Source organism: Furipterus horrens, unplaced genomic scaffold (assembly GCF_987537825.1).
Source record: "Furipterus horrens unplaced genomic scaffold, mFurHor1.1.pri manual_scaffold_2, whole genome shotgun sequence".
NCBI lineage: Eukaryota > Metazoa > Chordata > Mammalia > Chiroptera > Furipteridae > Furipterus > Furipterus horrens.
This window is the reverse complement of record NW_028327172.1, coordinates 203,586,252-203,614,160: the sequence shown is the minus strand read 5'-3', so window position 1 is coordinate 203,614,160 and position 27,909 is coordinate 203,586,252. Positions and strand designations below refer to the sequence as shown.

General features: G+C 38.2%; 1 protein-coding gene across 3 annotated transcripts; it reads left to right on the top strand.

Moving 5' to 3' along the window:
- PI4K2B (phosphatidylinositol 4-kinase type 2 beta) lies at positions 1 to 27,909 on the top strand. 3 transcript variants are annotated; one of them, XM_090267012.1, is made up of 10 exons: positions 1 to 470; positions 6,526 to 6,662; positions 8,538 to 8,738; positions 9,336 to 9,467; positions 10,777 to 10,930; positions 12,154 to 12,215; positions 15,687 to 15,786; positions 19,495 to 19,628; positions 20,175 to 20,234; positions 26,488 to 27,909. In XM_090267012.1, the coding sequence occupies exons 1-10, from the start codon at positions 164 to 166 to the stop codon at positions 26,659 to 26,661; spliced, it is 1,461 nt and encodes a 486-aa protein (XP_090123138.1). In that variant the 5' UTR covers positions 1 to 163; the 3' UTR covers positions 26,662 to 27,909. The 3 variants fall into 3 exon arrangements, with proteins under 3 accessions (XP_090123138.1, XP_090123136.1, XP_090123137.1); XM_090267010.1 differs by having other exon boundaries at positions 103 to 470; positions 10,792 to 10,930; XM_090267011.1 differs by lacking the exons at positions 19,495 to 19,628; positions 20,175 to 20,234 and having other exon boundaries at positions 103 to 470.

Here is a 27,909-nt window from a genome sequence, read left to right as displayed (position 1 = left end):
CGGCCGGGCCGGGCAGCCGCTGGGCGGGAACCGAGCGCGACCGTGCTTAGTGAGGTGGCTCCACTACGACGTAGCGACTCTAGTTACCCCGCGATGCCGAGACCAGACCCGGACAGCCCGCCCCTCTGAGCCGGCCTCCGCGCGGAAGGCACAGCGGGAGGCCATGGCGGAGTCCTCCGAGCCTGGGCGGCGGGATGCCGCGGGCGGCAGGAGCCTGGACGAAGAAGAGGACGAGGAGCGGGCACCGCTGCTGCCGCGGATCGCCTGGGCCCCGTCTCGGAAGGGCACCCCGGGGACCGCCGTGAGGCTGGTGGGAGCGGCGGGGGAGGCGGACGCGGCGTCCCCTGGCCCGGCGGACGACAAGGAACTGCTGCTCCGTCCCGCGGACGCGGCCCGCTGCCTCTCCGGGGGCGTGGGGCTCCCGCGGAGTTCGCCCACCGACCTGGACCGGAACCGCGCCGTGGGTTCAGGTGCGATCCGGCTCTTCCCTTCTCCCCCCTTCTCCCCGTGGCCGCCCCAGAGCGCCCCCCATCCCTGCCCCTCCCCGGGCCCCCTCTGCGGCTCCGCACCCTGCCCCCGGCCCCAGTCTCTGCCTCGCACTCTGGCGTGGCTGGTAGGAAAGGCAGCTGGTGGGGCATCCAGGAGACCTCGGACCCCTTCCGGGCCCGCGGCCCCGGCCCCCCGCAACTGGTGCACCTTTCCCGGGGGCTGTAAACGACCTCACCTGAGGCCTGTGGTTGTCATTCAGCTCTGATCCCTGAGGCCTCCCCTGAGAAGGAGCCTCAACTTTTAGACTCTCGACACTTAAGAAAACTTAACACTGTAAGATGACGTAAGTTGTTTGGTCAAGCTCGGACATGAGTGGGTGTGTAGAAAGTTCCCGGAGTTGTGAATTTGCGAGATGTACAGCAAAGACTAGCCACTTGCTGCTCCTGGGACACGTTTCAAAAACTTTTGCTATTAAATGTTATTGTGACGTTGGCTAGAGGGGGCAGAGGCAGTTGCCTTTCTGGGCCTGCCGCCTCCCGCAAAGTTTTATTCCCGCCTGTGAGTCATTTCTATTACTATACATTAGAAGAAAAAAAATTTTTTTTTTATTTTCATTATCAAACAGACTGATAGCCTCAGGTGAAAGAGAGGATAACTGTAATGATGTTGAAAATTAGTAAAATTTGGGGGGCACGTCAAGTGGAGTTGGGCTCATTGGGTGGTAAACTAGAGTAGACTCGTAAGAGCCCTGCCTAAAAGATGAGCCAGCCTGGTTTGTAAAGTTGTGCTCACACCTGCTCGCTAGTGGTTAGGGTGGTTTCAATGAGACGGCGTGTGCACTGCGCCTGGACTGTGACTCCATACGCCGTGGCTTTTCTAAAAAGCCACGGAGCCCTGGCCAGGGGCCTCAGAGGGTTGCAGCGTCCTTGGGCTGCTCAGAGGTTTCGGTTCAGTCCAGGTCAGGGCATGGAGGACAAACGACCAATGAATGCTTCCGTAGGTGGGACAGCGGAAAGTCTCTCTCTCCCTCTCTCTCTCTCTCTCTCTCTCTCTCTCTCCCTCTCTCGCTCTCTCTCTCTCTCCCTCTCCCTCTCTCCCTCCCTTTCTCTCTCCCTCTCTCTCTCTCTCTCTCTAACCTCTCTCCCTCCCTCCCTCTCTCTCTCTCATTCTCTCCCCCACCCCCCCGCCTCTCTCCCTCTTCCTGTCTCCCCCCCCCAACTCAATTTTTACAAAAAACACAGAAAATGTAATTTTCATTAATACTGCTTAGTTTTTCTGGAATTGTTAGATTTTTCCCTGTGTTGCTACTAGTACACTAATGGACCTTCCACGTTTTAAGGAATTTTAGGTAGACTAGGTTATTCAAGTTGTCGTTGAACGTAAAGAGGCCTACGTATTTTAGAGTAAAGACATCAGAGAGGCCTAAGGGAAGCCAACTTTGCAGTTCAAGTGTTTCATGAGTAATAAAGCTTTAGGAAACCACTCAGACCTGCAGGTTGGCTACCGTTATGTTAGCTAATGGATGCGTTGAGGTTACAACATTTAACAGAACAAACATGAAGTTGGAACCAGATCACAAATGGGCCCACATTCATCTAGCTACGTTGATAATTTGGTTATGTATTACCTAGAATCCAGTCTGTGAAGTGACTAAAAGCCGTGTGGCTAGCTTGCCCTTTTCTACCCCAAATTTATCTGCATAGCTAAATTTTAAAAGAGGCTAAAACCTTAAAAGTACATTTATTCTGTGAAAGTGAGGTTTTGTAAAGAAACAATATAAAGACTAGAAAAATTTTAAATGGGGATATGTTACAATACAAATATATCATTGAAGGGGATTCCTACCTTTTTAAATTGTAATAACGTCTATCACAGTTTATGATTTAAGATCTTTTTTTTGGTACATATTATTAATTCTCACAACAGCACAGCAAGTTAGTTACCCCCATCCCTGTAGTGAGGATTGAAAGTGAATAAGAAACTGTAATGAATTGTTGTGAATGAAAAGCATCTTTATCACTGGAATTATATTTTTGTCAAAATAAACAATAAAAACTAAAAAGAAAGAAAGAATGAACGAAAGAACCTGTAATGACTAGTATTTAGTTATAGAACCTCAGAAGTCAGCCTAAGTTAAGTATCCAGGAAGTGGTAAAGCCAGGACTGAGCCTAGTTCTTTTTCATGTCATGCACTTTTCCCCTTTTGCTGTAGATCCCCAAGTGTTATAAAATAATTGTTACCTCTGGTTTTTTATTATGGACGTCTTATTTTAATGCATCTAAAAATAGTTTTGAATTGTAAAAGTTATTTTATAAACTTTAAACCAGTCTCCTAAGAAGTTGAGTAATTTAACTAGATTTTTAAGTTTAGTTATTGTTCAGAGTACAATACTTCCTTTGTCCTTTACCATCCAATTTCCGTGAAGCCACCACTCTAGTTCCAAGAAGTTCTTGCCTGTAGATGAATAGTAACCTAATTTAGGACTGTTCTGTTTATGTAACGTATGTGTTTTGGCTAGTGGAAGAATGTCATGTGACTCTCATCTTTAACATGACATTTGACAACATCCAGAACCAGCATAAACCATAATGTTGGTGGATCAGTGTCAAAGTAGAAGGATTCGTGGCATTCCTTGTTCTGTCATTTTAATCAGTGAATTGGAGAGTAATAAAGATGGTAATAACTTTCGTCGTCGGCAGCCGTCCGTCTCGAGAGACGATGGTGTAGCTTCTTAAGAGTCTATCTGCACCGCCGAGAATGGCTGTGCAGTCCGACTCGGGAGTGACACGGTATCTGTCTCCTCCCGTGTTGAATCGACTCTTGCGATGACGCTGGAGTGTCCTCTCCAGTGAAGCTGAAGCTACAGAGCCTGGGCAGGGTGATATGGAGGGTCTGCTGTTGCCCATGCAGCAGACCCCCCCTCTCTTCGCAGCTGAAGGATCCAAGGGAAAGACGGAGTCCATACAGCTTGGCTTCAGGTGCGCCGCAGGAGTTGCCGGTGTTGACTACAACGTCAAACCGCCTTAGGGACTCCGGCTCCGGATTTTCTGTCGGGGTTTACTCCCTTAGCCTTTCCCCTGAAGAGGTATGCCGCAAGGCAGCGGAGGTTTTTTGGAATCAGAGTTTTCCTTCTCTGATGTGCCCTGACTGGAAGATCGAACCAGCGACACTTAGCTCGCAGGCTGACGCTCAATCCACTGAGCCAAACCAGCCAGAGATGGTAATAACTAATACCTACATAACAGTACATTCAGGATGTAGTTCTAGGCGCTTCACATATATTACTCATAACCAGCCCTATGAAGTGAGTACTATTTTTTTTATTCTCATTTTAAGGAGGCACAGAGAGATGAAGTGACTTCTCCAAGATTCTGTTAATGCAAACCAGGAGCATTTATCAATTTTGTTAGTGAACCTAACAATTAGAGAATTCACAACGAGCTATTAAAGTAAAAGGAAGTGTGTATTTAAAAGCCATTTAATGATTCGTGGTGGCTTATAAATATAGGAATAAAATAAAATTTAAAAATAAGGAGGAAAGATGGGAATGGGAAATAAAAATAAAATACATAAGACGGAAGCTAGAATAAGTATACAAAATGCACATCAGACTCTTGATGCAGGCAGCCCACAAATTTGATTTTAAGATTACTGAGCACCGACTTGAGAGAAACACTATCACTGTCCATAAACTTAAAACAAACTGATTATTAGAAGCAAAACAATTGACAAATGATAACCTGTCTTGTATTCTCTTGGAGAAGAGACTGTATGTTAAATAATACCCTTGTAATAAAAGTGATTGATTTTATAATATTTCTTATAACTTCTCTGCAGCCCATTTCAATAGAAGTAATTCTAATGGGTGGTACAGATGTGAGGTGCGATCTGGCTGTGACATCTGTCACCCCATTGATCGCCAGGGTTGATTCAGCTGATCAGGCTGGGTAGGTGGGTGTCCCCTTCCTCCCTCACCGATCCATGTGCATCCCTCCCAAAGCTGCGCACTTGGTTGACAAGGATGACCTTCCCAGCTAGAGGAGAGGACCAGTCTTCGGTCAAGGGTGTACGAGTAGCCGTGCTCCCCTGCTAGAACCTCCAAACAAGCTCTAATGGGTGGTGCTGTCAGTATTGCTGGATCTAGAGTCAAGACGCAGATAACCTGGCTTAATTTAGAGGAAGGTATTAGAAGAGTAGATGTCCTTCCTATGTGTCTTGACAGTTCTCCATAACTGAGCTTTTGAAAGGTACTAAGCAGTGGTGAGTTGGAGATTATCTCAGTAATTAGAATACGCATATTCTGTATTTTTTCATTTGTTGCAGAGATACAACAGTCATAAAATGTTTGCGTGTCTAAAGGGTACCAGTAGAAATGGAGGCCTTGGGGAAACAGTGGTAACCAGATATGAAATGGATATCCAGTCACCAGCCTTGTCCCCACATAGCTTTATTCCTCCTTTATGGAGGAACCGGCCGATTAAAGCAGACAGTTCTGACAGATGGGGCAAGCTGAGGGTTAGGGAGATGGTGAGAGGCGGTTGGATTCCGGATATTCATTTCAGGCAGAACCTGGGTGTGGAGGGTGAGGGAAATAAGCCAGTAGAGAGGGAAGTTTCGGGACAAGGATGAGTTACTGAAGAAGCGCCCTGGAGTGCTCCCTAAGGCAGGGTCTGCACGCAAAGTGGAGGTGTGGACCTTAGAGCTTGGACAGGTCACCTGTAGTGATAGAACGGAGAGGATGTGGAGAGGATGTGGGGGGGGGGTAGACGTGGTGCTGAGGACTAGTGACAGTTTTTTTCTGATTGCTTCTCTTTTCGTAATGAAATGGGAAACAAGATCATCTGCTGAGAGAGGAGGTGTTGGAAATTTGAGGAGAGGAGAGAGTAGTATGAGGTAGTTGTTCAGAAGGGTGGGAGAGTCTACAGACCAAGGGAGTCGTCTCGGTTCAGGCTGATAACACAAAATACCATGAACTGGGTGCCTTAACCAACAGTCATTTCTTCCTCTCAGTTCTGGAGTGTGGAAGTCCAAGGTTAGGGAGCCAGCATGGTCACATTCTGAGGGCTCTCTCCCTGACTTGCTCAGTGAACCCTCACATGGCTGAGGGAGAGCGACGGGGAGCTCACTCCGGGCATTAATGTTATGGGGGCCCTATCCTCATGACCCCATCCAAACCTAATAAACTCAGAAAGACCCATCTTCTGATACAGTAACATTGGGGATTAGGGCTTCAGCATATTTTAGGGAGAGACAAACATTCAATTTATTACCAGAATGGAGCATGCTTCCTGGGCAGCGTGAAGCCCACCTGAGGCTTGTGATGATGGCTTTAAAGGGAGACCAGGCACTGTGTTTGTGTGTGTTTCTCTTGTCAAGTTCGGCTGTCCAGGCATAGGCATAGTCAGCTGACAGTTGGGTTTAATTTAACCAGGGTTGGGACTTTTCCAGGTGACCATGATGAGGGGAGAGAAGAGGACAGTGGTTATATGATGATTGACCAAAATTTAAGATGACCAAAGGCACAAAGGACGTCAAGATCAGCGACAAGCTGATAGATCACTGCTTTGTAGTTAGTAGTGTGATGGAAGAATATAGGGGCGCAGGATGCCAAAGGGAGTGAATTAGAAAGATATAAGGGGCTTGAAATTCAGAGTATGGAGAGATTGCAGATATTGGTAATGACATATGAGGTATGGCTGCAGTTGGGGATTTCGGTAGAATGGAAAACAAAATTACTGGAAGAGAGGAGTTCAAGGTAATGTGATGTAAGAGTGTGATTATGTTAACCAATAGGGATCGTGTGTTCCTGTGTCCTTACTTGAAGCTTAAAAAGAAGTGGGGTAGTGAGAAAAAAGGAGGATCAAAGCAGCCCATATAATACTTGATAATAGTTTTACACTTTCATGTCCTAATGCTATTAACCTAACCCAGTATTGCAGGTTCATATCATGAGCATTTTCTTAGCTGGTATTTTTTCTTCTTCGTGTGTTATGTTAACATTGATTTTCTTAATGCAATAATTGTTGATTCTTCAGAGTTGAATACATTCTTGGATGATCCAGCGTTTGCTGATGTTGTATTGAAAGCGGAGCAAGCAATAGAATTTGGAGTTTTTCCAGAAAGAATCTCTCAAGGTTCAAGTGGAAGTTACTTTGTGAAGGATCCTAAGAGGGTGAGAATTTCATAGACCTTCTATCTGTAACAGAAATTCTGGAAAGCACTAATTTAAATGTGATGTCATTATGAGTTTCTGAGATAGTTTCCAAATCTGACTTCCCCCTCTTTTCAGAAATAAAGGTCAGTTTTTTTTGTTTTTTTACTAAAGCACTACTATTTAGAAATCAAGCTATTAATTTGAAGTTGTAGGTTACTGTTCTTAATATTTGGTTTCAGGCATTTGTTGAATACTCACTTTCAGCTGTAGCTTTTTAAGTTTATTATAAATCCTTACCCTATAGCAGTCTATAACCATATTAGCCAAGCAAAGTAGAAGTTTAAACATTGAAAACCTATTAATGTCATTTCCAAATTGCTTGATTTTTTTCAAAGGTTTATTTTATAGTAGGAATATTTTTTTCCTGCATTATACCAGAGTAGGAGCCTGGGAAGTTTGAAGTTTGAAGGCATTGGAATGTGACAAAGTGAAATGAACCAAAGCATAATTCTAGGGCAGAAAAGAGAAGCTGATAAAGGATTTTGTTCCACTCAGTCTAGAATTTTTCAAATATCTATGTTACCATTTGTAAAAGCTTTCTGAGTGATGCATAGCCAGCAGTTCGTTTTTTAGGAGAAAGATTATAATTTCATTCAGATATTTTTTGCAAAGATTGAAGTTGTATTTTAAAACAATTTTTTTGAGGTTTAAGTATATCGGTAATGTCTATCTCAAACTTTATTTTGTGTTTGCTTTCTCAATTTATTCTGTTGACTTTCTTACTAGTGGGTCAGACTTTTTGCATTATAAAGCAATTACTATATACTTAAAATTATAATGAAATTTTTATTTTTTGTCTAAGGATAATTCACTCCCTGAATTTAATAGACGATATTTTATCAGACTAGTAATACAGATCATAGGTTATTAGACACTCATGAACAAAAAATTTTTAAGAGGAGAAAAATTAATTTAAAATTAGTTCTTTAAAGGATTTTGAAAAAAAGTTTAGGGTAGGAGAATCTGATAATATAGGTGTTCATTATACCCTGTCAGTACCTTTGTATTTTATCTTTGTCATTATCTTTATATAGGGAGCACTTTTTGTCATTGCATTTATTAATTTAACCCTTTGAGTGCCATGCGTAATTTGAAATTTGGATCAACATGAGAAATAATTATATCAATATATAACCTGAAGTACAAAAAAAGAGAAAAAAACATAAAATACGAATTATTCCATTGTTATTATGTTTATAGCCATCAAAAAAAGAGTCGCTGGGAGCAATGCTGGCACTTTTGGGAAAATTTGTCAGCGTCACTCACAGCGACGTTGGCACTCAAAGGGTTAACAAATGCTTGCATGCCTACCATGTATCAAGTTCTGTCAGAGTACTTGGGATACAGTCCTAAGAAACTTCCTGCCCTTTTAGAATGTACCTTTAGTGAGGAAAGTAGACAATAAACAAACATAACTTGGATATTTAATGGATATGAAATAATAACTGTTTGATCTAGAGCAGTGATTTTTACACAGTTTAAAATCAGTGGACTCCTTTAATCACTTGGAAATCTGATAGTATAAACCAGGTGGAATCAGAGTCTGTCTGGTTAAGTGGCACGAGGCCTCAGAGCCCTGCCCGCACCAACCCTCTCACCTTCCCTAAGGTTTCTCAGAGCATTTTGAAAACCAATAGCCCAAAGGACTGTTGATTTTACACTGCTGAATGCGAATGAATGTAAAAATAAGACGGGAACTAAATCCCTTAATATCGTTGGGCTATGTCCTAGTCTGTGGTGGGACAAAGCATAAAAGATTTATCAGAATGAACTTCATGGATTATTAGCTCTATATTAAAAGTCTAATAAAATTTCTACTCTTTTCCCCTATAGAAAACTATTGGTGTGTTTAAACCCAAATCAGAAGAGCCTTATGGTCAACTGAACCCAAAATGGACCAAATACGTTCATAAGGTCTGCTGCCCTTGCTGCTTTGGCAGAGGCTGCTTGGTGCCTAACCAGGGGTACCTTTCCGAAGCTGCTGCCTCCCTTGTGGATGAAAAGCTTTGTCTGGGCATTGTACCGAAAACAAGGGTAAGGAGAATTTGTTTTTAAGCATGGACTTATGATTTACAGCCTACTTCTCTGTAAACACATTTCTAAGGACAGAACCTAAAGCTGAGCCCCCTTTGGTAATCCAGTCATGAGCAACTAACAGATTGATTCTAGTGTAGATCCACAAAGTCCTCAAGGGAATGTCTGTTGCACACAGGAGTTGAAATGATGCCAACAAACAGAGGGAAAAGAACTAGCTTTAGAAAACAGATAAAGATCAGGGATCTAGAAATTCTGTTGAAGGTAGAGATAACTTATGTGCTCAAAAGGCACTTTTTTTCTTTGTCCTTTATGCATTTTCACTTGAAGACTTCCTCAGAATTGTCCTTCCTAATTGTACATTTCAAGACTATTCTTTCTTCCGCTGGCTAATTTTAGGCTGCCTCTCAGAGAGAAATATGTGTTGTTTAACTGACTGCAAAATTCCTTGGCCTTTCTATTTTAGATTCTCTGAGGTGTTTTGTATAGGATTAAACTTTGCCAGTTTACAGTATTTGAGGGAGTTTCATGATGTACATGATATAAATACTATCATGCAAATTCTAACGACCATTTCTCTAAACCGCATATTTTTAGGTGGTTTGGCTTGTCAGTGAGACATTTAACTACAGTGCAATTGACCGTGCAAAAGCTAGAGGCAAAAAGTATGCTTTAGAGAAAGTGCCCAAAGTGGGTAGAAAATTTCATCGGATAGGACTCCCTCCCAAGGTAAGTTACTGTGATAAGCTTTATTTGGGGGAGCAGTTCAGCACCTGTTACCTGAGCTCCATGCGCTAGGCATTGTGCTGTGGGCTATGGATATAATAGTAAAGAAAACAGTTTTTTGTCTTCAAAGAACTTAAAGAAGCGATCTCAATGCAATATGATAACCTTGTTAGGACGGTTAGGTGCAGGGAACTCAGAGAGGATAGATGAGGGACGTCTAACCCACGTTGGAGGGCTGGGTAATGTGTGCAAGAGGTTGCATCAAAAGCTTTATAAAGTAATGGCTAAAAGCAGAGGTCCAGAATCTGACCAGGTTTCACTCCCAGCCTCTCTACCACTTAGCTCTAAGACCTTAGGCCAGTTCCTTACTCTCCAAGCCTCAGTTTCTATAAAACAGGGAAATGATCAGAACTACCTCTTAGGGTTGTGAGGATAAAATGAAGAAATTGATGTCAAGTATTTGGTACAGCCCTAGCACATAGTCAAGTAAATGGTAGTAACTGTGTTTACTCACTACATGTTAAATTTTGTTTTTTCTTTCCACTTTTAAATAAACCTAAGGGATGATTAGGAGCTAGCTAAGCAAGGATGGGGGAGGGCTAATGGGAAAGATATTTTAGGAAGAACTTTAGGCAATTTTGTTGTTGTGTTGTAGTTATGTATTTATCTAGATAAAAGAATTTGAGGAGAAATTCATGGTCAGCCTAACTTGTTTTTAAAACTATACTTGAAGTAAGCAAAAAGTTGGAAAAATTTGACAAGGCCTGTTACTTCTTGGATATACTGAAATAACTGTGACTAAAAATGGATATTATTTCCCCATTATTATTGCTAGGACTTAGTTATAAATGCTTTAGAGAAAACCTTTAGGAAGTCATTAAAATTTCATGCCAACAATGAGGACATAAATTGTTAAGAAATCACCACAGGTGATTTGCTTGTATTTATGAAGCCAACTAAGTTAGCCATTACCTGTGTGTCATATGCTGTTTGAATTTTATTTTCTTTAATAACTTTTTTAATGTTAACAACCAGTAATTTTTAGTGATAGAAATGCCTTTTATCCTAAAATAACTGCTGTGCTTGAAAGTCTAGGTTAAACATTTTTATTTGCTACGTATTCTTTATCTGATTATTTCAAATTGATGTGTAAAAATAGTGTTCTTGATAAATGTGGCTTATTTAAATTAATGTTAACTTCTATTTTTCTTACTGTGTTTATATAGTTTATGACAATACTGCTGAGCAATTTAAAAAAGTAATCCCTTTGTTCTTGTACTTTCTTTTCTAACTATAGTTCTTAAAATTATAGATTGGTTCCTTTCAGTTATTTGTTGAAGGTTACAAGGAGGCCGAATTTTGGCTTAGAAGGTTTGAAGCTGACCCTTTGCCTGAGAACATCAGAAAACAATTTCAGTCACAGTTTGAAAGATTAGTGATTTTGGATTACATCATCAGAAATACAGGTATTGACGTTCTCTCGTTTGTTCACGCAAACCTTGTTAGTTTTCACACTGTTTTCAACTCATTATCCAGATCAAAGACATAAAGTTTTCATGCAGAGGTCTTGAGGCTGCTTTTTCTCCACCTGCCTTAGAAAATAGAGGTGCAGGACTGCCTCTCCTGGCAGAATTGATCCTGTACTGGAGATCCCGACCCATCACAGGCTCCTGCCCTGGCTCTCGGGATCAGTCAGTCCCTGTCCCTGTCGGGACAAAGCCAGTTATTAGAAATGTTATCTGCAAAATGTGAATAATTAAAATTTGATTGTATGAATTATTTTACATGCTTATTTTGACTGTAGGTAACTCAGTGTATTGTATAGATACATTAAACTTTAATTTTAAAAAGATTTTATGTATTTTTAGAGAAAAGGGAAGGGAGGGAGACAGAGGGAGGGAAACATCAATGTTTGCTCATTTATACTGGTTTCTCAACAAGCATTATATACTTCTCTAGATTACCAACTTAACTACCATGCTCTTAGGTTAATGTTAAAAGTTAGTGTAGAGTCTAGAATACTCCTATATAGACATTAGGTGAGAGCCTATCCAGATATTTGCCTTGTGATGGGTTAGATGCTTTTTCTTTCTAAGGTGAAGAGAAAATATCCTTGATTTTAATAACCTTGATTGAATAGTTCTTGAAAATAATTGTTCTTACCTCACAGAATAGTTATGAGGATTAAATGAATAAATACATGTTAAACACTTACAACAATGTCTGGCACAGAGTTAATGCTCAAAAATGTTAGCTGACATTTTTTTTTTTTTTTTTAGTTTTATTTATTTAGTTTTGGAGAGAGGGGAAAGGAGGGAGAAAGAGAAGGAGAGAAACATTGATATGTGAGAGAAACATCACCCAACTGTCTCTCGCACGCCCCCAACCAGGGACCAGACTGCAACCCAGGCATGTGCCCTGACGGGAATCAAACAGGCGACCTTTCAGTTCGTCAGCTGCTGCTCAATCCACTGAGCCACACCAGCCAGGGCTCTAAAATGTTAGCTAACATAAGTATTTTTTAGTTTGTATGTGTTAAATTGCAGCCTTTAATATATAAGCATATGTTATAGCTAACCAAAGAAAGTCTTGAGAATCAAGAGGTTACTAGATTTCTCCCTTGATTTAGGCTATAATATCTATAAAAACTATAAAATAACAGAATTTATTTTTCTTGCTATTTTGACAGACAGGGGAAATGACAATTGGTTAATCAAATATGAGAAGCAGAAACATGGAACAGAAACTAAGGTGAGGAAGTTTAAAAAGAATATGTATGTATACACATACACACACACATACATACAATTTCTATAAAAGATTCCTTGAAGTTGTTCTTCATTATTTTCTCATTTTCTTTGTTTACATTACATTTTAAAATTCTATTTAAAAAAAATCTCCATGCAGCTTTCCTTTTTATGTTGCATTAGAATAGAAGAATATTACCAGCTTGGTACTTTGTATAGAGCTTGGGAAATTTTTGTACAACCACCAGATTTATTTTGCTTTTATGTAATAAAGGCTTCTGATATTTTTGGTCATGTTTATATAATACTAATTCACTTCTTTTTGTGTCTTATGATTCAGTATTAGGTTGTATAATATTATAGAACATGTGTCCTTTACTTGTGATTCATATACATTGAACTTTAAAAAAATGTACTTCTGCTTGTAAGAAGCTGGCTTTAATATATATAATGGACTACAAAGACCTATTATGCCATCAGAATGATAGATTTTAGATCAATTTTTGCCAGTTTTGGGTACCCAAGTTCAAATTTTAAATATAAGAGATATTTTAGAATATTTTAGATATTTTACTAGTTTAAAACAGTTTATCCGTTTGAGAAAGTTTTAACTAGTTAAGAAAATAATTTCTCCAGTATTTATAATCTATGTAGTCTTTCACTTAAAGCTATGGCATCAGTTTAGAAAGCTTGTACTTTTCAGTGTTTATCAGAGAAATTTAAAACTTCATATTCATAGTACTTAGCAATAAAAAAGAATGAATTCAATATAGGGAGTAATGTGGATGAACTTCAAAATCCTGCTGAATGAAAGAATCAGTGAAAGCTGCACTCAAAGGGAACATACTGTCTGGCCTCAGTTATATAAAAATCTAAAAAGTGCAAACTGATTCCTATGACAAAAGGCAGACTGGTTGCCTTGGGATTGGGTAGAGGGAGCAAGAGGGACACAAGGACCTTTTGGGTAAAGGTTTCACATCTATCAATCTGTGAAATTTGTTTGTGAATTATACCTCAATAACATTGTAAATATAAAAAAATTATAGAAATAAAATGCCATTTATAGCAGACATGGGTTTAAAATACAGACTTAAATATCAATATACATATTTATAGTGGTTCCTAAGTATATTTTATTGGTATATTTGGAACAATTAGATTTTACTGAATACTTCATTATTTTGCTCTTAAGTAATTTGTGGATAAAAATCGGGAGGGATACCATGGAAGCAAGTGATCCCAGTTCCAGGCCAGACCACACAGCCCAGGGTTCTAGCACCAGGAAGATAAATCCCCATAACTTCTGGCTGTAAAAAACAGTGGAGGTTGGGGCAGCAGAAGAAACTGCTGGTTTCTCAGGAGAGTCCACCTAAAGGGCCTGCAAGGACTTAGAACATATGCAAACCTACATACTGGCAGTCACTACCAGGGCACAGGGCAGCAGCTGGAAGGGTGCCAGTCACATACAGGAAGCAGGTGAAGTGACTGGAAGTGAGGCAAGTGCCAGGCAAACCTCCAGATGTCAGGCAGCAGCAATGTCCCCTCTCTGAGCCCTCCCCCCACACAGAGCCACAAAGCAGTGAAGTGTGTTGTCCCACCCTGGTGATTACCTAAGGCTCTGCCCCATACAACTTAACAGGAGCACTAAGACAGGAGTCAAAGCAGCTCTACCTAATACACAGAAACAAACACAGGGAGGCTGCTGAATTGAGAAGACAAAGAGACATGGCCCAAATGAACGAACAGAACAAAACCCCAGAAAAAGAACTTAACAAAATGGAGATAGCCAGCCTATCAGATGCAGAGTTCAAAACACTTGTGATCAGGATGCTTAGATAACTCATTGAGTATGGCAACAACATGAAGGAAGAAATTTCACAAGTGAAATAAATATCTTCAGGGAGCCAACAGTGAAGGGAAGGAAGCTGGGATTCAAATCAACAGTTTGGAACATAAGAAATAAACATTCAACCAGAACAGAAAGAGGAAAGAAGAATTCAAAAAAAAATGAGGATGATATAAGAAGTCTCTGGGACATCTCCAATAGTGCCAACATCCAAATCATAGGGATGCAGGAAGAAGAGGAAGAGCAAGAAATTGAAAACTTATTTGAAAAAATAATGAAAAAAACCTTCCCTGATTTGGCAAAGGAAATGGACATACAAATCCAGGAAGCACAGAGAGTCCCAAACAAGTTTGACCCAAAGAGAACCATACTAAGACACATCATAATTAAAATGCCAAAGGTTAATGATAAATTGTTTTTTTTTCTAATTTTTTAAAATTTATTTTTAGAGAAGGAGTAAGAAAGGAGAAGTACATTGATTGGTTGCCTCTCGCAAGACCCCTACTGGGGACCTGGCCTGCAACTCAGGCATGTGCCCTGACTGGGAATTGAATGGCAACCTTTTGGTCCACAGGCCAGTGCTCAATCCACTGAGCCACACCAGCCAGGGGGAGAATCTTAAAAGCAAGAGAAAAGCAGAGAGTTACCTACAAATGAGTTCCCATAAGACTATCAGCTGATTTCTCAAAAGAAACTTTGCAGGTGACAAGGGACTGGTAAGAATTATTCAAGTGATGAAAATCAAAGACCTACACTCTAGATTACTCTATCCAGCAAAACTATCATTTAGAATGGAAGGGCAGATAAAGTGCTTCCCAGGCAAGGTAAAGCTAAAGGAGTTCATCATCACCAAGCCATTATTACATGAAATGTTAAAGGGACTTAAGAAAAAGAAGATCAAAACTGTGAACAGCAAAATGACAACAAACTCACAGCTATCAACAAGTTAATTAAAAAAAAAAAAAAAAACTTAAGCAAACAGCCAGAACAGGAGCAGAATCGTAGATATGGAGATCATTTGGAGGGTTATCATCTGGGAGGTGGAAGATGGAGAATGGGGGCAAAAGTGCAGGGATTAAGAAGCGTAATTGGTAGGAACAAAATAGACAGGGAAGTGTTAAAAATAGCATAGGAAATAGAGAAGTCAAAGAACTTATATACACGACCCATGGACATGAACTAAGGGGGGCAATTGCTAGAGGGAAGGGAGATACTGGGCAAATGGGGGAAATTGGGACAACTGTAATAGCATAATCAATAAAATATACTTTAAAAATCCATGTTTTGCAACTTTCATACATTTAAGTAATGCATCTGGAAACAAATTATCCAAAATAACAAATTTAAGTCTTAATAATTATTAGTGCTCTTCCCTAAAGGGGGGGGGACCATTACTATGTAAACTTATAATATCAAATTTAAAAAAAAACAACTAATTATGAAATTCTTACTTATGTTTAAGATAGTCTCTGCCCTTCAACGGTGAATTTGTATTTTCTGGGAACTTATTTTTTATTTTTATAGGCTCTTCAGATAAAAGTTTAAACCTCAATAATTACTGTAAATGCTTTATCTGTTAAAAATATTTATATACATTTTTTTATCAACAGACCATTTTTCCCTTTTTAGGAAACAAATTCGATTGATGATAAAGAATCGCTTATTAAAGTAGCTGCAATTGATAATGGTCTAGCATTTCCTTTTAAACATCCTGATGAATGGAGAGCATGTGAGTATTTAAAACATTCTAGAGATTCTGTAATTACCCCTTTTCCAGAAAAGGAAGGGAAGAAAATTTATGGTCATTAAACTAGCAGGAAAAGAAAAACAGCTGGGTAAGTATTGTTCATGAGGACTGTTTTGGTCACTAGATGCAGAGATGTGTGCTACAGGGGTCTTGCCATGTATTGTTTGCTTTGGATAACTGGCTTGTTTTGATTTTTTGGCTTGTGTTGTTAGCCTTGTAAGTTTGATACTTTCCAATTTTAAATATATATAAATTATAACATGAAAATTAGTATTTTGGTAGAGCTTTATTTTAATGTTTTGGGTAATACTCACTGATAAAACAATTTAAGTCTTACTTCCCCTACCCCCCTTTTTAGTGAGTGGTATTTTAAATGCCTTACAAATCTACTAGTTTGGTTTCTGTCTTAAAGGTCCGATTCCTATATCTTCTTAAGTCAATTTTAGACATTTTTTCTTTTTCGTTTTTTTTTTAAGGTTTATTTATTTTTAGAGAGAGGGACAGGGAGCAAGAAAGAGGGAGAGAAACATCTATGTGAGAAACGTCAATCTATTGCCTCTTGTATGTGCCCCAACCAGGGATCAAACGAGTGACCTTTTGCTTTACAGAATGACACCCAACCAAATGAGCTACACCAGTCAGGGCTAGACATTTTATTTTGCTTAAAATTGTCCATGTCTTATAGATCTGTGGGTATAAAGTTATTTATTATATAGAATTCTCTTATAAGTAAGAAAATTTCCTCTAGTTATATTAAGTATTTAAGGATGAAGTGAAATGTTTGGAATTTGCCTTACAATACTTGGGGAGCCAGACTGGGGATAGATGAAATCAATTTTATAAAAATTTGGGAATAATTGAATTGTTATTTAGAATATGGAAGCTCATATTACTAGTTTTTTAATTTTTGTGTATTTTAAAATATGTGTAATAAATTTTAAAAGTAATACCTGTATCTAGTACTATGCTCCTTTTAAATTTCTACTCTTTATTAGTAGCCTTTTCCCTTCTAGAGTTGCCAAATACTTGTCTGTTATAAAACATCGGCCTTGTTACTTTTTTGTGTGTATGTTTTTTAGCTAATTGGCCTTTTATTGATCAGATTTTCAGTTTATTTGGTTGCTTTTTATTTTTCATTGATTTACGTTTTCCATCATTATAATTTTTGTTTGTATTCGCCCTATATTACGTTCCTATTTGCTTTTCTCTAGGTATCTTTTTGGCTAAACCGTAGACTGGGAATGCTTTTCTGTTGTTCTGCTTTATAAATTCATACTTGTAGAAATTCTTTTTGACAGGAGTAATCTAGAAGTGTTTTTGTTTGATTGTAAATTTCTAGATCAGTTGATGTTTTTTAACTGTATTATTATTTTCAAGGTTTATTGCTTTGTGATCTGTGAATGTGTCTGTAATCTGATATATGACCAGTTTGAAGGACTGTACATATTTGGGAAGAATAGACACCAAGTTCTGTATCTGTCTCCTAATTAAAGCTTGTTAGTTGTTAGTCAAATCATTCTTGACTTAGGTTTTGATCATTTAACCTGTTAATTTTTGATGGAAAGTTGAAGTTCGATGTGGTTGCAATTTTGTCAATTTCTTGCATTTCTATACATTTTTTGCTCTGTATCTCCCATTCTTGCAGGTCCAGCATTTTATCTTGCTGGTGGCATGTTCCTTTATCACTGTGAACTGCATCCCACTTTATCCCTCTCCAGTGTTTTTCTCTTTTCCCTTTTTGTCTGTTGTAACTTGGTGTACCTCATTTCTTTTTATTATTATTTTATTCTTTTATTTTTAACTTTATAAGTATATGACTTATAAACATCACTTAGCTGGATTTTTTTAAACCTAGCCTGAGAGTCTTTTTATAGGTACACTTAACTATGTAGTTTGTCTCAATAAACAAACTGGTACGTGTGAACTTTTACTGCCATCTTATTTTTTTGCTTACCGTAAGTTCCAATTATTTCTTTTTTCCTTTTCTTTCTTTATTGAGCTGAGTTGAGATGTCTTTGTTCCATTTCTTCTTCCTCTAATAATTTGTAGTCTTTATACAAATTGCACTTTAAAAGTGCTCAGTTTAAGGTCCCTACACGTATCTCGGAAATTTTACCAGACACCCAGTTGGGGATCGAAGGTCTTAAACCTGAAAGAGGAACTATTACAGAGGATATAGTTTTTAAACTGTCACCTTGGTAACAGAAGCCATGCTGGTGTGTGCTATCACCCAGGAAAATTATGAACAAACACCATCACTAGGGTGGTTCGAAGCACACGAATACTGAGTATGTGATGAGTGTTCAGTAGGTGAATAAGAGAAGGGAGTAAGGATGGCCCCTGGGGAGTGGTGCCAGTGAAGAAGAGAAGAGCCAGCGTACCAGAGAAGTGGCTTAAAGGACAAGACGGTCAGCTTGGAGAGTGGCATCTGCAAAGCCACATAGGAGAGAATTTTAAGAAGGTGATGATAGAAAACAGTGCTACGTGATGCGGACATTAAGTAGATGAGGACTGCCAATGGGTGATGACTGGTGGGCCTGGGGGGAGAATGGTAGTGAAGTTGAGCAGTGGGAATTGGAAGCAGAGGCAGACATTCGAATAAACACTTTTCTTTTATGTAATTGATCAGGGAAAGATAAAAAGGACATTGGCTATACTTCAGGGAGATGTGGGCCTGTGGAATGGACTCTGAAGGCAGATTTCTTCCTCAGGGCTTTCCAAATGGTAGGAGCCACTAAAGCTGGGGGTTCTCATTTGATGTACCACAGTAGTTCTATGGGTGATCACGTTGTCATAAGCTGTATACTTTTGTGCAGAAAACTGAATATGCACTCTCTATAGAAGGTCCCACTACTTTACAAATCTTTCCAGTCCTGGAACTGTGTAGATAATGGGCCAAGTGGGAGAGAACTACAATAACCCGCAGTGATGGATGGGTCTTTTATCCCTAAAGCCACTCACCTGTTTACCTATTAATGACTGAAAATTTTAGAATATCGTGTGTGGGGCTGGGCAGGGCTGGGGCAGGGGTCTGGGTGGCCAAATCCTGGTGATTTGTGGCTAGAAGTGCCGGGAGATGACAGCCAAGGTATTTCTGATCTGGGGCTGTGACCAAATTACAGCTATCTCTTAATTTCCAAACTTAGGAACCAGAGATTTAGATGCACATTTTTATATATGGCTGTTTGAAATAGACTTATTATCAAAACTTTTTACTCTTTAAAAAAACTCAGAAAAGTGTTGCTGGTTCGATTTCCCAGTCAGGGCACATAACTAGGTTGCACGTCAGGTCCCCAGTTGGGGGTGCGGGTGAGAGGCAACCACACAGTGATGTTTCTCTCCCTCTCTTTCTCCTTCCTCTCTCTCTCTCTCTCTCTCTCTCTCTCTCTCTCTCTCTCTCTCTCAATAAATAAATAAATAAATAAATAAATAAATAAGTTATTTAAAAAAAACAAACTCAGAAACCTAGCTAGTTCAGGTAATAGCTTTTTATGTTTTGCCATCTTAATTAACATCCAGACTTGGAATCTGAATAATTTAGATAACACAGGATAACTGTTTTGTGATAACTTCTTTCTCCTGTTTTTTGTTTGTTTTTTGAGAACCTGAGTATTGTAGGAAAAGAACGAAGATAAACGTGGGTCAAAATAAACCCTTTCCCCCACTGAATAGAATGCTTTTTTCTGTTAGATCCATTTCACTGGGCGTGGCTTCCTCAAGCAAAAGTTCCTTTTTCTGAAGAAACAAGAAACTTGATTCTACCATTTATTTCTGACTTGAACTTTGTGCAAGATTTATGTGAAGATCTTTATGAACTTTTTAAGGTAAATAAATTTTTAGTTTTAATTATTACAGAAAATGAAATGTTAAAATAGAAGAGATCTTCTCAATAGAGCTAATTTGCAGTTTACCGCTTCTGGTGTCACTGCGTGCAGTGGAACTTGACATTACAGAAGGAGATCAGGAGCATAAACTTGTAGAGTCACACTTAACTATGAGTATTGTTTGAAGTGAGATTTAAAACTTGGGAAATTGTTTTCTTCAAAGTTGAATATTTATAAAATGACTAAAAATTATAACCAATGTTTGGTGACATGCTATAATTCACTTCTCTCAAAAAAGCCTAAACTCATTGGCTGGAGTGTCATTTTAAATCCTTTCTGGAACAAGTTGGAATATAAATAAAGTTCTTATTCTAGGGGTGCACAAAAATACCTCACGTAAAAATACTCTTTCATGTTATTTTATCAAATCGGAAAGCTTTCTGATGACCTTAGGTGCTAAGTTGAAAGTTCATTTAGTTTCACATATTTGTTTCAAAGAGCTTGATTTTTTTAATCACATTGATGTTTTTTTCCTTTTTGTGATAGATTGACAAAAGTTTTAACAAAGCCACTTTTGAAAGTCAGCTGTCTGTGATGAGGGGTCAGGTAGGTCACCTTTTTATGTTCTTGCAAAGAAAAAAAAAACCTCTCTTTGAAACAGCAATCAACTTTTTTCTCCATTGTGAATCAGAGCTGCAACTCTGGACACTGTCTTTATAAGTGAACCAAAATAGCTCAGATGATTAGAAATGAAGTTGATTTCAATCGTGTCTTTCCTCTGTTGTCTTATAAATTAGATATCCTTGACTTTGTCAGATTTTGCTGAGTTACCCAGTTTCCCCTTACTGTGAATTCTTTGTCCTCATTTTGGTAACTATTTTCCTGATTGTTACTATCTTTTTCCTCCTCAAATTCACGTGCTTAGATGTACTGTTGCCCGTTGATTATTTGCCTCATAGAACATGTTTGGCCTTCAGGAGCAGTCAGTAAATAACCATGTCACCAAGGTTGAGCACTGATTGAGGCGTAAGAGTACTAACTGTAACTCAGTCCTCTCACCCCTTCCTACCTCCTTTAAGGAGAGAGATGAAATATTAGGTCTGCAGGTGTGGACATGCAGGCTGGGCTGACCTATAGATGATGCCTGGTTCTTCCACTCTTAGTAGAATCAAATTCCAAAGGGAAAGCTTGAAATGAAAATAAATTATACTGTAAACAATGTCTTTTAGTGACTTATTAACTTTTAAAAATATATACATTTAATATAAAGTAGCTGTTTGCTGCATTCCTGTGACAAAAATACAAGTTTAGATTTTGCACTACTATACAATTTATAATAAATAAATATAATTAAATTAGATAATCATTTATTCACCAAATACTTATTGTCAGAACTAGTGTCAGAAACGGTTCTAGTCATTGAGATAAAGCAGTGAGCAAACCCCAGTTCCGTTTCTCAGGGAGCTCAGGAAAAGGGGATGGATATTAGCTTGTGCATCTCTGTGCTCCACTGTATTCATGCAGTGCTTTGCTGGAGTCATAAATATTAAACAGTAAGGGAACTGTCTGGGCAATAGCGAAGATACAGATCACGAGAGCCTAAGGTACCAGAATATAGATTCCACACAGAAGGGATTGGAACAGTTAAGAGATTTAGCATTAAAAGGGGTTTTGGTGAGACTGACATTTTTCAAGAGACCTCATCCTGGGTTTCTTCTCTGAACTCCCTGAAATTGTGTGCTAAATTCCATTTATAAGTGTGCTTTGCGAATGGGGGAGCAGGGAGAGCTATTGGATTTCTCTCTCAGCAAAAGACATCCCTGTCCCAACAAAGATTAAGAGCCACCGTAGAGGGTTAGGCTGGACAGTGGGGTGCAGGCTTACTCAGGGAGCCTTTGCGGATGTGTTTTCAATAACTCAGGCATGAAGGAAGGGTTTAAATGGTCAGTGATTGTAATTATGTCGTAGAGTGTCACCGTCCCTACTGTATTTGAGCTGAATTTTCAGGCATTGATAAGTATGCCCTAAGTTGACCTTTTTACTTGAAACAAATTAACTTATCAGTATGCTCCATCTTCTGGAATTGTCATATCCCTAAATATACACCTTTATATTAGGAATTTTTTTTAAAATAAAAGCTGTAAATGAGGAATTTAAGTGAAAAAAATGCTTATCTGATAAGATATGGAGATATTCCAGCACTTAGTTCTATTACAAAGCTATACCAGTATCACTCTGCTATTTTAGCTTTATTCATTCATATCCTATCTTATTCACAAAGGACTTAAAGCATTATGCAGATATGTATAATAAAATAGGAAAATGACAGGATCAAGATCTAGGGAAAGAAAAAAATAAAGCGATACCTTCTCTATATGGTTTAATTTAATTTTATCTTTTTTTTAAATTTTGGTTTTGACCTTTCTGATTGAGTAGGGTACCCTGACCATGTACATGACTATGTAGTTCTCTAGTTTTAACAGTATTTTTAAAAATTTGCTGTGAAAATCAGGTAGTAATTTATATTCTAAAGTAAATCAGTGCTTATGAAACAGGATTAACAAACAAAAATAACAGTAAAACCAGTGTTCCAAATAACAGAATCATCATTTAGCTAGTTCCTTAATTGAGCCAAAATACTTATTTCCCTCATTTATAATCCCCTAAATCCCCCTTTTCTCTAGTCTTAACAATTAACTTCATGATTTGTACTTTATACAATGAAGTTTTTGCCTTAGTTTATAGTAAGTCTTTAGTTTTGTACATATAATCAGTGACATGCTCTAATTCTTCACATAAAGGTGTAGAATGGAACTTGAAACTAGTATGAAGGCATTTCTTTTAAAATCTGGGATATAATGTTTATGACAGTTAAAGATAAACCATGTTTTAACTTTTACATTAAAGAGTAGTAGGTCAATATGAGGTTCAATAAAATCATTCATTTCCATTTCTCCTGGTGCCAGTTTGGAATACTAGACCTCAGAAAATATTGATGGGCCATGTGAAATATATTTTGCACATGATCTGAAAAAATGGCAGAACTAATAAATAAAACTGCTTTATGAGTACATAGTGAACTTGTATTTGGGTGATTTGTAAGCCATACCCTCATTTGCAGATTCATTCATAATTGATGTTAAAGAAAATGAACTTAAGCCCTGGCTGGTGTGGCTCAGTGGGTTGAGTGCCAGCCTGTGACCCAGAGTATCACTGATTCAATTCCCAGTCAGGGCACATGCCTGGGTTGCGGGCCAGGTCCCCTGTTGGGGGCGTGTGAGGGGGAACCACACATTGATGTTTCTCTCTCTCTCTTTCTCCTTCCCTTCCCCTCTCTAAAAATGAATGAAATCTTTTTAAAAAAAAGAAGAAAGAAAATGAACTTAACCCTTTAGTACCCCCATTTGACTCTACTAGATGTTTTTATGTTTGTTTTCATTTCATTTATCCTCAAAAGAGCTCTCTATAGGTATTTGCATGTTGCAGGGAGGAAATCCCTTTGCTCAAAGGGGTTACATAACATCTGTAAAATAAGGGGGTCTGTCTCAGCCTTGCAAATCTGCAGCCTGGGCCTTTATCATTTCTTCTCTGGAGCTAATGATCTAGGTGGTGTCCTTACCTCTTTTCCTCTCTCTCTTCCACACTAGACCAGAGCAACTTCTCTCAAAGCAAATCTGATCCTATCTTTCGTGATGTCGAACTTCTTCGATCCGTCAGTGTGCACAAGCTCAAGTTCCAGCTTTGAGCAGTCTGCAAGACCCTTCACAGTCCGCCTCCAGTTGGTCCGCCTGCCTTTCTTTCCTGCCATTTGCTGCTTCCCCTAAGCCCTGCCGCTCCTAAATGCTCCTCCTTCCCATTTTCATTTCCCAGTGGTGCCCTTGTGTGGCTGTGCTGCTGTCTCTCCTCGGTGTCTTTTCCTCTTCTTCGGGAGACTGCCTTCCTTCAAGCTCCAGCTCTGTCTTCCTAGACTCCTCCTGCTACCCTGCGAGTTCTGATGTTCACAGCACTCGCTGGGAATCCACTGGTGTCACGTTTTACTCAGAAATTTGATGTTAAAATCAGCATATTGGGCATATGACTTAAAAAAAAAATAGCCTAAGCCCTGGCTGGGTGGCTCAGTTGTTTGGAGCATCATTCTATACACCAAAAGGTTGCCTGTTTGGTTCCTGGTCAGAGCACATACCTAAGCTGCGGATTCGAGCCCTCCTCAGGGGGTGTATGACAGGCAACTAATTAGTGTTTCTCTCTCTCCCTCTCCTTTGTTCCCTTCCTTTCTCCAAAATCAGTAAACCTATCCTTGGGTGAGGGTTATAGCTTACAATCCATAAAGTAGAACATATGTGGCTTATAGAGATAATACAGTAATTCTTATGCCAACTAAAGTCTAAGGACCTGCAAATTAATTAGTCTAAAGGAAAGAAGTCTCTGAGTTTATACCATCTGCCCTTGACATAACTATCACATCTCTACCAAGTTATCAAATGTGGCATAGGTGGAGAATTCTAAAGCGTTTGCCTTTACCTGCAATGTTTAGTCTATTTCTGAAAATAATCTCTAATTTCAACATATAACACATGAGAGCTTTAGGTTGGCTGTAACTCTACTGGGTTCTTCTCAGTTGTCATGGGAGAAAAACATATAATAGTAGATTTGCTCATTCTTTGAAAAATGAAAAAATGGTGATATGTAGGGAAGGGGAACAGATTTGTAAAGTGAGAGTATAGCTCTACTGTTGTTAAAGTGTTTATCACACGACCTTGCTATTATTTCTTCAACTGGCTGTTGTTTCTAGAATGTGGGTATTTTTAGGGCTCACGTGCTTCTTCTCGTGGGGAGGAGTCTCCCCAACAGAGTGCTTGCTTAGTACATATTTTTTTTAGTAAATAAATGCAAGATTATCAAGTGTCTTCTCAACTCTCAAAGAAATATTAGTATTTAGGAAAGTTTTAGGATAGAATAATTTTTACTAGTATATATTTGAAAATTATTAATCTTATAGAATAACTTTTTATTTTCTTCATACCATTCTGTTTTCCAGAATCTCTATAACAATTATATATTGTTTTTAGAGTCAGGAAAATATTAGACGTTACTTAAATTAGTGTGTTTAGACTAACATTTTTAGAACAGATTTTTTGCAGCCAGTATAGGGAACTAACCAGAACATTCATTCCTTAACCATACTGGTGCTCACATTTTATTTTGATGGTAAAAACAATGTTTATAAGTGTAAATTTCACAATTTTTTTGTCTTGTTATTTAAATATGCCATCCTAGAAGATTTTAAAGGAAGAATTTAAAAGGGATCCTAAAACAAATGCAGTGAGTAACTACTGTTGCTAGAAATAATTCCCTGATGTGTTAAATACTTTAAATCTTCTAAGATCTAACCCTGGCTGGTGTGGCTCAGTGGGTTGAGCAAACCAAAAGGCCGCCAGTTTGATTCCAGGTCAGGGCACATGCCTGGGATGTGGGCCAGGCTCCCTGCTGGGGATGTGGGAGAGGCAACCAAACTAACTTACCTCTTGTGCAATGTTTCTCACCCTCACTTTCTCCCTCCCTTCCCCATTCTAAAAATAAATAAATAAAATCTTTTAAAAAATCTTCTAGGATCTAAACCATCTAGTTTATACTATTTACAGTATTATGAAGTGTATTTATTGGTATGGGTTTGTGTTGAAACCTTTATGCTTATCACTATTAAATAGTCTTTAATGAACCAGTAAAGTGCATACCATCTGTATATTACATATTTCCACATACTTGAAGGAGACTTCCTTATTACTAAATGTATAACAAAGGGAATTTTTTGCTTGATATTTAGCGAAAAAATAAAATGAGTTATTAAATTTTATCTGAACAGAGTAGAATAGGCTGTAAGCTATGTATTAAGTTTCATAACCTTTTCTTTTTTTAAGATTTTATTTTATTTGTAGAGAGAGGGGAAGGGAGCAAGAAAGAGAGGGAGAGAAACATCAGTGTGTGGTTGCCTCTCACATGCCCCCAACTAGGGACTGGGCCTGCAACTCAGGCATGTGCCCTGACTGGGAATCGAACAGGGGACCTTTTGGTTTGCAGGCTGACACTCAATCCATTGAGCCACAGCAGCCAGGGCTCAGTTTCATAACGTTATTTTTATGCTCAAGTAGCAATTCCAAGAATATGTAAACATGGAATGTAATATATTTTACTTTTCCAACTTTATGTTTCCTATTTAAGAGTTAGCTCTTAAATAAACCTTTATTTTAAATGGCTACCTTCCCAGAATCTGTAACCCTCTTGCCCACTGGCTCAGCATCATGACTTTTCATGGCACTCGTACCCCCTGATACCTGGTGTAGTTTACTTATTCATAATGTTTACTGAGTCCTCCTGCTGCTAAAATGTAAGCCCTGTGAGGCAGAGATTGGGTTTTTCTGGAGTTGTATCCCTAGCACTAGAACAGAGCCCAGCATGTGTTTTGCTTTCAATAAATGTATTTGTTGAATGAGTATGTAGTTAAAACCAGACTGTTTAGACCAGTATTGATTTAGGTTCTGTGTCAAATGGAATATGCAGAACCATTCACTTTTTTCAGTCTCTAATTTCATTTCTAAGGTACATTCTAAAATATTTTAAAGGCACCCATTGGCAAAAGTTATTTAATTCTAATTTTGTGTACTTGTGTGTATATATGTGCATACGTATAAACATACATACATCTATATAATATATATTTATAGCAGTTAACTCCTCATCACGATCTATTGGGCATAAACGGATGAAATAAAAATTGTAATTATGAATAAATGATTAAACTTAGTGAGCTGAAGGATTTTTATCTTTTTTGAATTGATGAAAATATTTCTTCTTTCCACAGATCTTAAATCTTACTCAGGCTTTGAGAGATGGGAAGAGTCCTGTCCAGCTGGTACAGATGCCGTGCGTGATTGTGGAACACAGTCAAGGGAGAACTCAGGGTCAGGTTGTCCACCTCAGCAGTTCCTTCACGCAGACATTCCACTGCAGGAAGCCGTTTTTTACCTCCTGGTAGCTGATGTAAGAGAAACAAACTGGCATTCTTGTGCTGTTAAAATGTAAAATATATTTACATTACATTATAGTAATGTAAATCTGCTGTTAAGTACTCGGGTTGCCAAAACCTCAAATAATGTGTCTTTATAAGGTTATGTTTTGAATGTAATCAAAAGTTTACAGTTTTTTGTCCAAATATTAAATTCTTATTTCAGGGAAGAAGTGATATATCTCCTATAATGTATTTTTGTAGAAAAATGGTACTTTATGTTATTGATGTTAGTTCAAAAGGTAATTTCATGGTTTACACATTCTGAAATGACTGTAATTATTTTAGAATTTCAAATAAAAAAATAAGGTATTTTTGACTTTGAATAAAATAACTTTATATACTTTTTAAACATTGAGACGAATGTTCATGTTAACTCTTCTCACATTATAAAAGGCCTTTGAGTATAAAAATCTGCTCTATGAACTTAGTAGATTAGTTAATAGAAAAACAGGTAAGAATAACGTAATGTTGCCTTAATTTAAAAAGCTGCTATTTTAGAACTTGAATAAGTCCCTAGATGACATTTTTTTTTGTACTTCAGAATAATTATTTTGTTATAGTGAGAAGAATATCTAAAGGTATCCCTTTTTAAAAAAATGAAAACACTCAACTAAGACTTGAGGAACATTATATAAAATTAAGGTAATCTTTAATGTTTTTGAAATTCCAGAATAGCATTAAAAATTCCCTTTTATTCCTCACATATAATCAATTACATGATCACTACTCCAGAATACTCCTCTTGTTCAGTTTAATACTTCAGTTAGTATTAAACATCACTGAAAAGTAAACCATACCTCAAAGTGCATATTGGATTGGATTTTGGGGTCCTAGGATATAAACTCTTAAAAATAATAGTAGTATTTTAAGGTGCTTGAAATTCCCAGTGTTATAATTACAGTCAGAGTTAGAACATCAGCCCTAATTACAGCAACCCCTGGCAGAGATAACCATAAAATCATTTATATTTGATTTTGAATGTCAATATGTCTGACATTCTGGGAATTTGTAGCACTTTTAATTCACTAAGTGATTTAAATTATGATGAACCCAGTGTAAAGATGTGATTCTGAAGAAGCAGAAGTTTCATTCTCTTCTTCAGGCTCCAAACAAATAACACCACCACTCAGACTGAACTGGACAGTTTGTAGTTTTGGCCTCTTGCCAAATTTTTAAGCTTTCTGTCTTGTGATTAAAAAAAATTTTTTTTTATTA

What these genes read in the sequence shown, in the direction of transcription:
- PI4K2B (XM_090267012.1), top strand. Translation starts at nt 164, where the DNA reads ATGGCGGAGTCCTCCGAGCCTGGGCGGCGGGATGCCGCGGGCGGCAGG. An exon ending in GGATAGGACTCCCTCCCAAG is followed by an intron (nt 9,468 to 10,776) that starts GTAAGTTACTGT and finishes TTAAAATTATAG; the next exon opens with ATTGGTTCCTTTCAGTTATT. An exon ending in TTACATCATCAGAAATACAG is followed by an intron (nt 10,931 to 12,153) that starts GTATTGACGTTC and finishes CTATTTTGACAG; the next exon opens with ACAGGGGAAATGACAATTGG.